General features: G+C 34.0%; 7 protein-coding genes across 7 annotated transcripts; 2 read left to right on the forward strand and 5 right to left on the reverse strand.

Annotated features, from left to right (window-relative positions):
• Positions 1–162: 162 nt before the first annotated feature.
• RO3G_06970 (thiamine pyrophosphokinase) lies at positions 163–1,114 on the reverse strand (the record flags this gene model as incomplete). The annotated part of the gene is made up of 7 exons (XM_067661560.1): positions 163–287; positions 339–410; positions 459–495; positions 545–675; positions 709–887; positions 956–1,034; positions 1,084–1,114. The coding sequence occupies 7 exons, from the start codon at positions 1,112–1,114 to the stop codon at positions 163–165; spliced, it is 654 nt and encodes a 217-aa protein (XP_067517661.1).
• A 522-nt stretch (positions 1,115–1,636) lies between these two features.
• RO3G_06971 (uncharacterized protein) lies at positions 1,637–2,987 on the forward strand (the record flags this gene model as incomplete). Its single annotated transcript, XM_067661561.1, has 5 exons — positions 1,637–1,667; positions 1,716–1,823; positions 1,869–2,083; positions 2,142–2,910; positions 2,965–2,987. The coding sequence occupies 5 exons, from the start codon at positions 1,637–1,639 to the stop codon at positions 2,985–2,987; spliced, it is 1,146 nt and encodes a 381-aa protein (XP_067517662.1).
• A 390-nt stretch (positions 2,988–3,377) lies between these two features.
• Positions 3,378–3,734, reverse strand: RO3G_06972 (uncharacterized protein; the record flags this gene model as incomplete). The annotated part of the gene is made up of 1 exon (XM_067661562.1): positions 3,378–3,734. One exon carries the CDS (start codon positions 3,732–3,734, stop codon positions 3,378–3,380), a length of 357 nt encoding a protein of 118 aa, XP_067517663.1.
• Positions 3,735–4,280: 546 nt separating this feature from the next.
• RO3G_06973 (uncharacterized protein) lies at positions 4,281–5,059 on the reverse strand (the record flags this gene model as incomplete). Its single annotated transcript, XM_067661563.1, has 3 exons — positions 4,281–4,411; positions 4,463–4,987; positions 5,047–5,059. The coding sequence occupies 3 exons, from the start codon at positions 5,057–5,059 to the stop codon at positions 4,281–4,283; spliced, it is 669 nt and encodes a 222-aa protein (XP_067517664.1).
• A 400-nt stretch (positions 5,060–5,459) lies between these two features.
• RO3G_06974 (peptidyl-prolyl cis-trans isomerase-like 4) lies at positions 5,460–6,907 on the reverse strand (the record flags this gene model as incomplete). Its single annotated transcript, XM_067661564.1, has 3 exons — positions 5,460–5,906; positions 5,957–6,847; positions 6,905–6,907. The coding sequence occupies 3 exons, from the start codon at positions 6,905–6,907 to the stop codon at positions 5,460–5,462; spliced, it is 1,341 nt and encodes a 446-aa protein (XP_067517665.1).
• Positions 6,908–8,517: 1,610 nt separating this feature from the next.
• RO3G_06975 (uncharacterized protein) lies at positions 8,518–10,055 on the forward strand (the record flags this gene model as incomplete). The annotated part of the gene is made up of 10 exons (XM_067661565.1): positions 8,518–8,713; positions 8,776–8,799; positions 8,957–9,074; positions 9,126–9,159; positions 9,211–9,316; positions 9,476–9,522; positions 9,575–9,660; positions 9,715–9,755; positions 9,851–9,891; positions 10,029–10,055. The coding sequence occupies 10 exons, from the start codon at positions 8,518–8,520 to the stop codon at positions 10,053–10,055; spliced, it is 720 nt and encodes a 239-aa protein (XP_067517666.1).
• Positions 10,056–10,549: 494 nt separating this feature from the next.
• On the reverse strand, positions 10,550–10,979 carry RO3G_06976 (uncharacterized protein; the record flags this gene model as incomplete). The annotated part of the gene is made up of 2 exons (XM_067661566.1): positions 10,550–10,816; positions 10,926–10,979. The coding sequence occupies 2 exons, from the start codon at positions 10,977–10,979 to the stop codon at positions 10,550–10,552; spliced, it is 321 nt and encodes a 106-aa protein (XP_067517667.1).
• Positions 10,980–13,423: the final 2,444 nt, after the last annotated feature.

Below are 13,423 nucleotides of genomic sequence, written 5' to 3' on the forward strand. Positions count from 1 at the left end.
CCTGTTTTGATGTCAATTAAAACAGCAATCGTTTCTCTCTCTTCCCCCCCCCCAAAAAAAAAATGTCAATAGAATTCAGTATCTCTTTTAAGGAGAAATAAACTATTCTCCCTCTCTTTTTAATTTAATTCAATAAATAAAAGTGAGAGAGGAGAACAAAATTTATTGAACAAAAGATTTGATTTCAACTGTCCAGACGACAGGAGAATCAGTTGTGATTTCGATTAATTCATTATCGAGTACATTACTTGTACTTATTACTCCACCAAAATGACAGTGAAGATTATCTATTTTTCTATGAATCAATATACTAAATCATATTAAATTATATCCTTTACTCATATCCCATTTTAAACCATGAGAACTTATAACGGCTGGTGCACTCACAGGTATCACTCCACAGGTAGGTCCTATTTTTAAGTGTAAATCATCCTTTCTTAAAAATAACTCGTATTTACCTTCCAAATCCAATTGACAGTGAATATGATGTTTACCCTTTCATTTCATTAACAAAATTCACATTATTCATTCTATTCTACTTTACCTTGTCCAGTAACATTGTTAAATTCTCACTACTAACCAAAATCACTTTCTTTTTTACTTGATCCTTTAAAGTATACAATACATGGATACTTGACATTGTTTGATCAAATCTTCCACCTAAAGCTGGTGTAGCTACAATGTCATACTAAAATCATTATTATTTACATTTATACAAAACCAAGCTTTTCTCTCGTACTGTTTCATTATTCTCTTTTTCTTTTTCACTTAATAAGTTTACACATTTCATAAAATCATTCGAGTCTTGATCATCTATTTTTGTAATCTTTACATTTTTGGATTCATAATATTCCCAAACTTCAGGTCGAATAGAATCCAAATCCCCTCTAATTTCATCGGGAATGAATCTGATTCACTAGAATTAGTCTTGTACAATCAACCTTTCTTCATTTACTTTTCTAATAAAGCTTTATCATGTCGAAACGCATCATAAAGTCTATTCGAACCGCCATCTGCTACTAACTTTATACAGGCTATTGCATGATTTAATATAGGCTATAACAATACATTCTTTCCATGTACCATTGTCCCATAGCTTATGAAATATATCCATTTGAATAATGGGTTGGTTTAATATGATTAAACAAAATTTATTTCCTATTCTGTTTGATAGAATACTCGAAGGATACCAGTGCGTTGTCATTTGCCCAAAAAGAAAAACAATAAGCAAGAAAAAAAAAAAAAAAAAAAAAAAAAAGTAGCACTCCTTGTGCGCACATTCATGAATGAAACTGAGACATTTTTTCCCCTTGCATTTAACACTCCACTTTTCATGCAAATAAACTCACTTTATTTAGAAAGTAAATTCCTGCCTTCATGCAAGAGAATTGCTTCTTTTTATGTTGTAATTATAATAATAACATAACCAAATATGTTTGGCAATCGAACAAAAAGGTGTTTTTTTCTTTTGTGTAAAAATAGTAATGGGTTAAAGTGTTTCGTGCTGGTAAATAATACACATATTTGAAGGGGTTTTTTGATTTATGTTTAAATTATAAGGCTCCCCTTTGTATAATAGCAAACATTTTTTAATTCGACTAATAATAATTATTTCTTTTCTTTTTTCTCTTTTCTCATGTTTGCAAAGTCAAAGCGATTTCCTTCTAGTACGATCCATAGAATTCATTTCGAATATTAACCAAATATTGTAATAGTTGGTAAAGATTATATTCCTGGACCTGGTGAATATGATGTCAATGTGGATGATAGCAGTAGACATAAACGTTATGGATTTCTTTCTCAATCAGATCGATTCACAGAAGGTACAAGAGTAGTAAACATCACTAGTAAATAATATTCTAAAGTAGACCACGCTGAAGATGACGGCTATTCGACCAGTACACTCTCGAGTGAAATAGTACCAAAGAAATCAATGCAAAAAGAACATGAGACACTCATTAACAAATTAAAACGAATGGAATTCACTGTTCAAGCATTAGAAAATGAAAAGAAATCAATTCAATTAACAAAGGATATGGAATTGGCCGACGTTCGATCAAAAAATGCTTCCTTTCAAAAGACCGTAAGACTTTACTTGTCAATTTAGTCTTTTTCTTTTTTTGCGATAGCTTTATGTATAGGTCAATCGATTAGAAAAATTGTTGAAAGCAAGTACTTGGCAAAGACGAATAGAACAAATAGAATCAAATTATAAAAAGAAATTGGTCGAAAAGGAGCATCAAATCATCAAGCTACAACAATGTCTTGAAAGTAAGACGACCGAGACAGACATCATACAGCACAGACATCAAAGCCAAATTGAAGAACTGTTGAATGCACTTCGAGATCATGATGAACAGATGAACATCCTTCATAAAGAACTATCTCAGAGAGAGCACAAAATAAAGGAATATGAACAACTTTACGCAGAACAAAAGATTCGAATCAGCTCAGATCAACAAGAACTCGTCAAGCTAAGAGATCAACTCAAGGACTCGGACGACATCCGAAAAGAGTTGACAAAGCGCCTAGAGAGTCAAGAGCTGAATCTGATTGAGCAGCACCAAAAGATAGAAGAGCAAGCAACGCTGATCGTTGGACTTCAAAAACAATTCAAGCTTTACCGTCAGTACATCACTCGTCCAAGAGAGACTCAGTGCACGACACATATCAAGGATCTCAACCAGCTATTGAGTGAACTGAATGAGGCCAAGAAATTCATTAATCAACAAGCGATTTTGATGGATAGCCTCAAGTCGAGTATCTATTGGCTTAACTCAAGATGTCGTCAAGCAGAACAATCGTTACTGGACATGCGTCACGATCGGTTACAGCAAACTCAGTTTTATCAATTCTTTTTTCAACAAACATTTGCATCTATCAAATGCCAAGAAACTGAGCATTTAGAAAGTAAGGATCTTTACTTGTTAAACCAATATCAACGTTTAATTTTTTTTTTTCTAGTCAAAGTAAATAATCACAATTAATATGCCTTTTTTTTTTTTTTTTTTTTTTTTTCAAAACTATTTTTATGACAACATAGAATCAGTGAATAAGCATCGAATATCTTTAATACAAATTATTATGTCGACGAAAGCAAATGGGAAGGTGTGTTTTTTTTTCCCTACGAGTGATCGTTTAACAATATTAAATAAAAAATATTTATTGAACTCTAAACGTATGCGGACGACCAAACAGAGCACGATCCTGTCCACCGGGTGAACCATAAATTGTGATTGGTATTTGGCAATCAAACGTACTGACTTCTATATCTTGTAGGCTTTGATAATGTCTATGTCTTTCATCTGTATTAATTGGTATAAAAGGTGAATCTAAACCAGTGATAAATTCAAATTTCAAATAATATTTCAATGACACTACGGAAGGTTAACATACAATACCCTAGGGTCATTCAGCTTACCTCCTGTAGTTTGAAAATCAGGTGAAGCAGTAGCGGGTATAGGTAGTGAAAAGGAAAGACGTTTATTGCCTAAACAAAATGAGTGAAAGTCAGAATGCATCTTTCGCGAGACCCGCGCGATTTGTTGTTGTGTCCTTAAGGCAATCGTGTCTTCTACTACTTCAGAGCTTTCTAAAAAAATGGATATTTTATAAGTCGATAAAGTGGCTTCATTAAAGTCCAAGATGCCCATCACAGGTTCACCCAATCGATGCGCTGTTTTGATCAAGTGTAGTTTAGCAACACGTTGGTTGTTTTTATAAATATCGTACATTGCTATCATACTACAGATTAGACTACTGTATACAGTATATACACATCATTCGAGTACCTTTCCTGCTACTGTGTGTAATGCGTGAAACTATTTGTGAACATGATCGATTGACGGCGCCCCTTTCATGTTCTCTTTCCTCTTCTTCCTCGTAGGCTTCACTTTCCCGTCGCGTAATCTCGTGCCTTGATTTCTTATTATCCAACAACTCATTCACATAATCCATGAACGCTTTCTTCTCTTCCATGACACGGGTAGATGATGATGAGGGTCGACGCTTGACATGTACCGTGTCTGATTTGACTTCTTTTACTATCGCTTGATCCTCTTTACCAAGTATTACCGGATTCATCAAGTCATAAATAGGCCTTGATCCATTCTCAGAGACATGATTCAATACCCGAAATCGAATCTGAGCTACTTGACCTTGATTGACTTTACTGTTACTTGTGGCTCTCTGTGCGCCCACGACCAGATAATAATTAAATCGTACTGCTTTCCCTCTGTGAGAAGGTGGAATGTCATGAGGTAATGGAATCTTGTAAGTATCTATGATGGCTTGTTATTAATGATGTCTACGTCTATTATTATCTTACATTGTTTTGTTTCTCCTGGCTCTAGATCAAGATCAATAAATAAAATAGAAGGTGAAGTAGAAAAGACAGGTAAAGTACGCGTATCTATTTTAAAAAGATGAATAAAGAAGTTTCAAAACATCCTCTTTGATTTACCCATAAATGTATCTGATTTAACTAAACCACCACCTAATCCGCCTTGAGGACTATTATAATGTCTTAATGAATCAAACTCATTCATGTTGATCAATTGGGGGTCAACTACAAAACTTCCAACAACTTGAACAAATCCACACAGTAAATGTTCAGTTTTTATAGTCTGTGAAAGTGTTGATAGCCTTCTGAGTGAAGGATAAGAGGCTGCAGAATCCAAAGAACTTCTTGGGCTCATTGTTGTTGTATCCATACTTGTTCTCGGAGAACCCAATTCAATAGCAATCGGGTCTTCTGCAGATGCTGTTACTGTAGATGTTCGACTTAAGAAGGAAGTTAGTGAAGACATAAGGCGAGTAGATTGAGTTGGTTGAAGTTGAACGGTAGAAGAAGAACGCGTCATGGGAGTTGAACGTGTTGTGATTGTAGTCGTAGCTGTAGTTGGTTTAATAGGATTTGTAAATGAGATGGTGCAAGACAGCGTCTCACCAGCATAAAACACAGCACCTTGTGAAAAGGTAGTTGTCACTAATAAACCAGTGTTTGCATTTTAAAAAAGAAACAAGTGCTTTTATGTTACATTTTACCCAACACACTCATTATTATTGCAAAATAATTTGTTTTTTTTTTTAAAAAAAAAAAAAAAAAAAAAAAAAAAAGTAAATAAATGCAGTAGATCGCTTGTTAAATTCAATTTATGGAACAACCAAGTTAATTTCTTCATTATCTATATGCAAGTTATTATAATAAGTTAAATATAGCACATTTGCTTCATTATTATGCGGCAAAGTACATTGAAATATCGAATGGCTGACTTATGTATTTCCTTTTTAGATGCAGTATCAAACGTATTTTTGATAATAGTAAAATATTTCTTGTGTATATAAAACAAGAAAGAAACCATCAAATATAGAATGTGTCATTGACGCTTTCTTAGTGTAAAGAGACGATTTAGAGGTAAAGATGTAATTTTAATTAGACTTTGTTTAAAATAAGCTTTTTATCGGTTTCTTTTACTATCATCATCTCTTCTACTACTATGTCTATCTCTACTATCGTTCCTTCTTCGGTATTTCTCTCTACTATCATCTCTTCTTCTACTGCTTCTTTCATCATCTCTTCTTCTACTGCTTCTTTCATCATCTCTTCTGCTAGAATATCTGTCTCGACTACCATCTCTTCTTCTTCTATCTCTACTGCTATCCTCATCTCTTTTTCTTTTATAATCTCCCTTGTCGAATACCAAATCATAATCACGTTTATCATTATTTTCTCCTTCTTCTCTGTATCTTGTTCGCTTCGTCAAATTATCAAATCCTCCCATAGATTCTTTGCCTGCTCCTGTACGTTTGGCGATCCAATCTTTATGAAGCTTAGATACTGACTGTGAGAAATCAACATGAATGCGACGATCATCAATCAAGACAGATTGCATTTTAAAATATGCCTAACCCATCGTGTTAACTTTTTATCTATAAGGATGCTATTGCTATCTACCTCTTCTGCATCTTCTTTATTTTCAAACTCTACAAAAGCATAGCTTAGTGAATCCCCTGTCTGTCTATCACGAATAATTTCACAACTGTGAATAAGTCCAAATCTTGAAAAGATCATTTCTAAATCTTCATCTCGAGTGACTGGATTCAATTTACAGACAAACAGGACATTCTCGGGTGGTTTAACTTCTGCAAATGGTAAATCGCCAATCATCTCCAATGTCAATGCATGTGCTTTTGCCTCTCTTGCACGCACACGCTTTTCTAATTCCTCTGGATCACCCATCTCTTCCAAATCCTCATCCTCTCCAATTCGCATGGACTCGAGTTGCTCCTTGGTAGGCAAGGGGCTTTCGTCTGGAATAACAAGTCCATCTGGGTCAGGAAAAGGATCATCCAAGACAACGGTATGTTTGATTCGTATGTCACGAAAGGGTCTACCTTGTTCATCACAATAGGCTTCATTGATTTTATCGAGTACATCAAATCCTTCAGCAATCTCACCAAATAAAGTATATTTGCCGTCTAAATAATCCAAATTTTCACCCAATGTGATGAAGAATTGACTACCGCTCACACCTCCTGTTTCAATTGAGGCATCAGCAGCAACGGCCATCGAGACCATTCCACGTCGAACGTGTTTTAGTGTTGGATGAATTTCTGCTGGGAAATAACGTGAGCCACCCAAGATCCCATACACCGATTGACCTTGATCTCCTTTTCCGGTAGGATCACCTGTCTGTGCCATAAAATCCTTTTGAACATTGAAAAAGGGTGCGAAATTATAATACTTGATTTTACAAAGCTTTAAAAAGTTCAAAGTCGTCTTGGGACATTCTTCTGTATACAAGTCAATCACAATGTCACCTAATGACGTTTCAATTAAAACAGACTATAAATAATCAGTAAGCTTTTCAATTATAAAAAGTCGTAAAACAATGCTACTCACCATCTATTTTTGTTAATTGTATCAAGAAGAAGAGTAAAAACATTTTTGGCTATTCGGAACCTTAAATATAATATTTTTTTCTTTCTTTTTCTACTATTTTATGCAAACTAAAAAGAGAAGGATTGAAAGCAAATCACAAAGTACTTTGACTTCCTTTTTTACAGTTGAAAAGCAGACAAAGAAAAAAAGTGTCAAGGTTGAATCTACAGCTGCAGAATCAATAAAAAAGGAAACAGTAAAAGAAGGATCAGCACAAGAGGAATCTACCAAAGCAGATTCAGCAGAGAAGAGCTCAGTAGAAAGGAAATCAGTAGAAGAAGAATCAGTAAATGAAGTGATCAGAATATCTGTTCAAGAACCAGTTAAGTTACCCGAGAGAGATTTGGTTGAAAGAGAAGAAGAAGAAGAAGAAGAGAAGGAAGAAGTAGCATGGACCAACTCTATTTACACTGAAGAGTTCAATAGAATGATCACAACAGTGCTTGAAGGTGAAAGCTATTTATTTGACGAGAAAGAACTCGAATTATTTCATCAATTCAGTGCTTTTGAAGGTTTATTTTATTACCAGAAAGCTGCGCATTTATTAAACCCTATTCAGATGCACCTAGAGACTTGATTGTCCGACTGTTGATGAGAAAACATCGATGGATTAAACAAAACTCACTTCATAAATACCCAATAACAGATATTGATCAAACCTGTAAAATCCTAAGTGACAGTGGATGGATTGAAAGAGAAATGACGGATATTGAAATCGCATTAAGTGTGTTAACAAAGCAAGAATTAAAGAATGTTGCAAAGGAAAGACACATTGATATTCAGGAAGAAAAAAACCCAGTAAATACATAATGATAGTTAATAGTAAAGAGGCTAATCAGTATTAAAGAGAAGAAGCGATTATGAAAAAGAGATTCTAAATTACATGTCCTCCAAACATATCTCTTATGGAAATACACATGCATTTATTGAGTCAAAAGCAAAGAAATTATGGGACACTGTGAATCAATATCTTGGTATAAGCAATTACCAAAGACGTTATACCTTTATTGAGCAAACTATCATAGGTCCCTGTGTATATGTTAGGTCTCATATCTATACATTATTTCAAAGGTTGCAAATTGTTTATTATCGAGCAACCAGTTTATATGATACAAACTATGTATCTCAGTCCATCCTAGCCAAGGTCAGTAAACGTAATTATCCTCAGTACGTTTGCTCTCGTTCTAATTCAATTTGGTCTTGTCGTGAGGATTTGCTGAGATTTGAGGAGGCTTTACTTGTAGAAAAGCAATTTGAAGAAACACTACAAAACCTACCTGGACTGAAAAGAATAAAAACATGGAGTAGAAAAGAGAGAACAAAGGAAGAAACCGAGGAAGTCCTGCTGTCTGGGTGGTCACTGTGTGAGACAAAGATTGGTCTTTGGGATGAATGTATCTGTTCGAAAGAAAAAGACCTTGGTGTTTATTATAAAAGAAGATTTGAAGCAGGTATCCTATATAAATTTGCAGAGGGCATTTCATAGTGAGTAACATTGCTATTATTAAGGATGGATATACACGCGATTATTGGATCGAGGGACAGAGATATTAGCCAAGCTTCGTGAATATCAAATGGAATCATTAATATTACATAAATTATTAAGTCAACGTGTATACCGTTTGGGTAAACGAGGCAAATGGTATGAAAGATTAGCTTTGATACAAATGAATTATTTGGAAAAGAATGATGCAAAAGCAGTAAGAGATCAAAAGAAGTGTGCATTACAAACATGTATTGATGCTCTTCATGATACTACCGTTCATCAAAGTAACTACAAAGTAGAAACGTATGAAGGAAATTTACAAAGCTTTTTTTTTTATGCTATATAGTTTTTTTACCGAGTATACAAGAACGTATTAAAAGATTAGAGCGTCAATTGTGTATCCCAAAAAGAGAACAGCATGATTTTTCTTATATGTGCTTAAAGAAGCCAAGAGAGATTATTATTTATGGTATTCGCATTTATCAACTATTTCTTCCTCTTATAAACATGATATTTTTTTTCTTTAGGAGAACGTTTATCAGAAGAAGTATTAGGGAAAAAGTCTATCTGGAGAACAAATAATGGAGCAGAATGTTCTGTTGAGCAAGTGGCTTTAGAATACTACTCAACAAAAGGATTCAAAGGGTAAATAATAAATAATACTGTAGCTTTTTATATGAAAACTATTTTGTATAGACTACATGCGGAGAATGGTATTATTAGGATGATTGTAAGTTCATTGGTAATAAATGTGTTTATTAATAATCGTTCTTTATAAAAGGCATCTTTATTATTCTGGGATGTTATATTTGCATCAATTCCTGGAGTATTTGAAACACCTTATCAAACTGAACCTTTAGACTTAAGATCAGATGCGTTTTATGAAAGTAAATTGTATCTTTAATATATTTGCTTTGTATTAAACAAGTGAACAGGTAGATTTGATATAATTAAAGAAAGGTTAAATGAAATCGAGAATGGGAATTATCTGGAAATGATTAGATCAGTTGATGAAAGAGAGAGAGAGAAGCAGACAATGTGTACAGGAATAAATTGGAATTATGAACTGCAAGACATATTAGAAATAGCAGAGGTAGAGCTTATTATATTTATAAATGATGGTATGAACATATCAATACTATTAGTGTATTGGACCTTCTTCACTGGCCTCTTTATGTAAATTATTATTTGAAGAATATGGACAAAGACAAAGTGGAATGCCTGATCTTTGGTAAATAATTTGCTTTCTTCTAAAGGACAAGTTATTAATATATTTGCTATTTAGTTGTTGGAATTATGAAAAAAAAGAATGTTTGTTCTCAGAGGGTAAGTCAATAAACTTATAAAAGAGTTGTAAACTGAATCTTTTGCAGTTAAAGGTCCAGGGGATACATTATCTGAGACACAAAAACTATGGATAGAAACATTAACAAGCTTTGGTATTCAAGTTGAGGTGTGTTTTGTAAGACTGTGGAAAGGAGAGGATGTGTTTTTGAAAGAAAAATAAAGCTTGTAAATTTTAATAGAAAAACAAACATCATACACCAAAGTTTTTCAAATCGATACATTAAATCTTACATAAATTCATCATAAATATAGAATGACCGTATGCTTTATAAGAGCTAGATATTAAACAACTATTTCACTTGGGCTTTCAAAAATCTCCTTTGTTTAATTTCTTTGGTATTGATGAACATTGTTATGAATCTTGAACTGATCAGGCTTGAATTTATCATTCACTTATTAGCACAAATAGTTTTGGGACAAAATATTGAAAAAATATGGCATGTAAGTTCAAGACTAATTAATGCGTGTATACGTAAGCTTGGGATCTCAAGTTTTGAGAAAAGAAAGATTCACATGTTTGTTTTAAAAATATATTCATAAAATGATTCTCAGTATTCTGTTGTGCCACCTTTAGCTTTGATAATTGCTTCACACCGTCTCTTCATGCTTCGAACTAATCGGTCGGCAAACTCATCATCCATTCTTTCCCACTCTTCTCGTAGAGCCACCTTCAATTGCTCCAAGTTTTTGACCGACGATCTTTTTCTTTCAATTTGCCTTTCAAGAGCATTCCAAACATGCTCAATGGGACTCAAATCAGGGCTTTGAGCAGGTCAGTACTCAAACCCTCTGATTTGGTGGGTCTTCTTCCACCATCGAGCATAACCACCTGTATGACAGGAAGCACTATCCTCTTGGAAGATAAAATCCCTCTCCTGATGCGCCGTGACATTTGTAAACCAAGGATGAAACCTATTGGCCAAAACATGGATATATGTTTCTTGGTCTACGGAACTGGTATCAATAATTTCTGAAGGTCCGAAACCTCCTCCCCAGAAACATCCCCAAACCATAGCACCACCACCACCACCACCACCACCCTATTTGACTGTGGGTATTATATTTCTTTCGTCATAACGCTCTCCTTCCTTCCTGAGCACTATTTTTCCGCGTTTACTACCTTCTACACAAAAGCGTGTCTCATCAGACCAAACAACGCTTCTCCGTTGGTCTTCCGTCCAATTGAGATGTTCCTTCACCCATCGAAGCCTACTTTTGCGGTGTCTTGCAGTCAGTCTAGGCTTGTGAGCTGCTCTGTATGATTTGAAGTCAAGTCGATCGACATACGATCGAAGAGTTTCTATGCAGACAAAAATATCTAGCTTTGCTAATTCCATATTTATTTCTTTATAAGAGGCAAAAGGATCCTCTCTAATTACCCTGTTCAAGTGCCTTTCAGTTCTTTCATTTATTTTCAATGGACGACCTGTTTGCTTGTGAGGCAAAGGGCTGCCATAGTTATTAATCTTGGTTTTTATGTCTTGCACAGTAGACCTGTTCAATCCAACAAGTTTTGCAATCTCTCTAATCGTATGATGTGTTCTAAAAAGATAAAAAACACCCCATGCTTTACCTTTTTTTTGTTTCATATTCAGATATAATTAAAGGTCGTGTGCAGTCTATGGAGATTCTAGCTGACATGTTTTTTTTTAATGAATTGATGGATGAGAAAAAGACAACTTTATTTTGTTATGAGGCTAAAATTATCTTCAATAAATTTCTTTGATGTGATTGTATAGGGTAATTCATGGTGGTTTTATTTTATAATGCAAAATTAATACTTTGTTAGAATTACATGGTACTAGGTCCTTGCCAAGCCCGTGCTCAAACAATTTATAATCAATTAAGAGATAACATTATACGTAATGTGAATAAATAATACCAAAAGACAGGTTATATTTGGGAACAATATTCTTCTGAGATTGGCGAAGGCATTCGTAGGCACCCTTTCACCAGATGGACTAGCTTGGTTTTACCTATTATGTCCGAAAAATATTAAAACAGTACAATAAAACAAAGATACAACTGTAAAAAGTATAAATTTATCTACTTAGAAACGTAAACTGATTATTATAGAGCGGCTTTTGCTGACACTGTCTATTTATGAAATGTTGTCAATTTTTAATTTGGTAAAGGACTATGGATTTGATATTAGTTTTTGTTGCCTGTATAAAACAAGCAGAAAAAAAATGGGAGCTAAGAATTGTACATTATATTTAACCTTTTACAAATTCTTGTCGAAACCACTCCAAAATGCTAACCTCGTACTGCAACATTTGACAAACTTTCATTTGCACTCATAGGTGATTATGTAGATCTCATGAAGCTTCTCTCTCTCTCTTTTTTTTTTTTTTTTTTTTTTTTATATATGCACAAAATGCACTGCTTAAAGACATTCAATTTCATGTGTGGATCTTTTGTATAATTTATAGCTTTTGATATTTAACTACTAGTTAGAAATAGCAAACAGACAACATAATAACCATCTGTTATCACGATTGCTGTCGTATCCCAACATACTTTAAACATGATTCATATTCAATTTATAAGAAATCAGAGTAGTGAATGCTTTACAAAGATTTATTACAGTCTTTTCTCTATTATTCGGTCATAACTAATTCCACTCCTTTGACTCAATGCAAGTTTTTAATATAACTCCGGATGCAATGCGACATAAAAACAAATCTACTTAAGAAATAATTATAAAACAGCCCACTTGCATAACCTGGAACAGATCTTTACATTAAAGTTTATTCACGATAGATCTGCAGTTATAATTAATTAAGCCTCCATGAAAAGAATATAAATACCAGATATTACAATATTAAATAAAATATAACTTTTTCAGTCTCGTTGAATTTTAAAGTCTTTTTATTCCTACGAGTTAACACAATTGCAATGCAAAAGAAGAGATTATTCATTAAGGTTGTATAAAAACTAGATAAAGGTTTTTGTTTATTAAATATTATTGAGCTTTTTAGAAGGCAAAGAAGACTGAAAAGATTCATTAGGTTTGAATTAGAATTGATCGCAAACCATTAATAAGCAGCAAAGAGCCAAGCACTTGAACAACAACCTTTTTGTAAATAGCCTCTTTCGATAGTCTAGTTTCGTTTTTTTGTTTTGCTTTTTTTTTTTTTTTTTTTAAGGTAGTAATTTTTTTAAAAGATAATATTTTTTTAAAAAGATAATAAGAATCACCCTTGAATTACTCTTTTAAACACTTTTTCAAGTCTATAGGATATGAGTGGTACCCCGAAGGGCGTTCCGTTCACTGTCAGGTTCTAAGTCTATGTCTGGAATGTTCTGCGAAAGATATACCCTATTTCTAGGGATCACCCTCTCTCAAGCAAAGCGTGACCGGGTCTGTTACTTCGCTTGTTGTAGCTTCAGATGTCAAGACATCTTCCGTCTAGCACTAGGATGAACAGAGCGGGTATTACTTTTACTTGAGTTCCCATTCCTCCTTAGAGCTTACAAGTTCCAGCAGATCATCGTCCCATCCTGCCACAGATTTCAGAAGCATAGCAAAGAGGTCATAAAGAGATAGAAAGAGAAGAGATTACAAAGATAAAGAGACTACCAAAAGAGAGCTTTTACAGGGAAAGGATTGCACCCAAGTGGGCCATGCAGACATAGAAGCAAGT

This window comes from Rhizopus delemar, genomic scaffold (assembly GCF_000149305.1).
Source record: "Rhizopus delemar RA 99-880 supercont3.5 genomic scaffold, whole genome shotgun sequence".
Taxonomy (NCBI): Eukaryota; Fungi; Mucoromycota; class Mucoromycetes; order Mucorales; family Rhizopodaceae; genus Rhizopus; species Rhizopus delemar.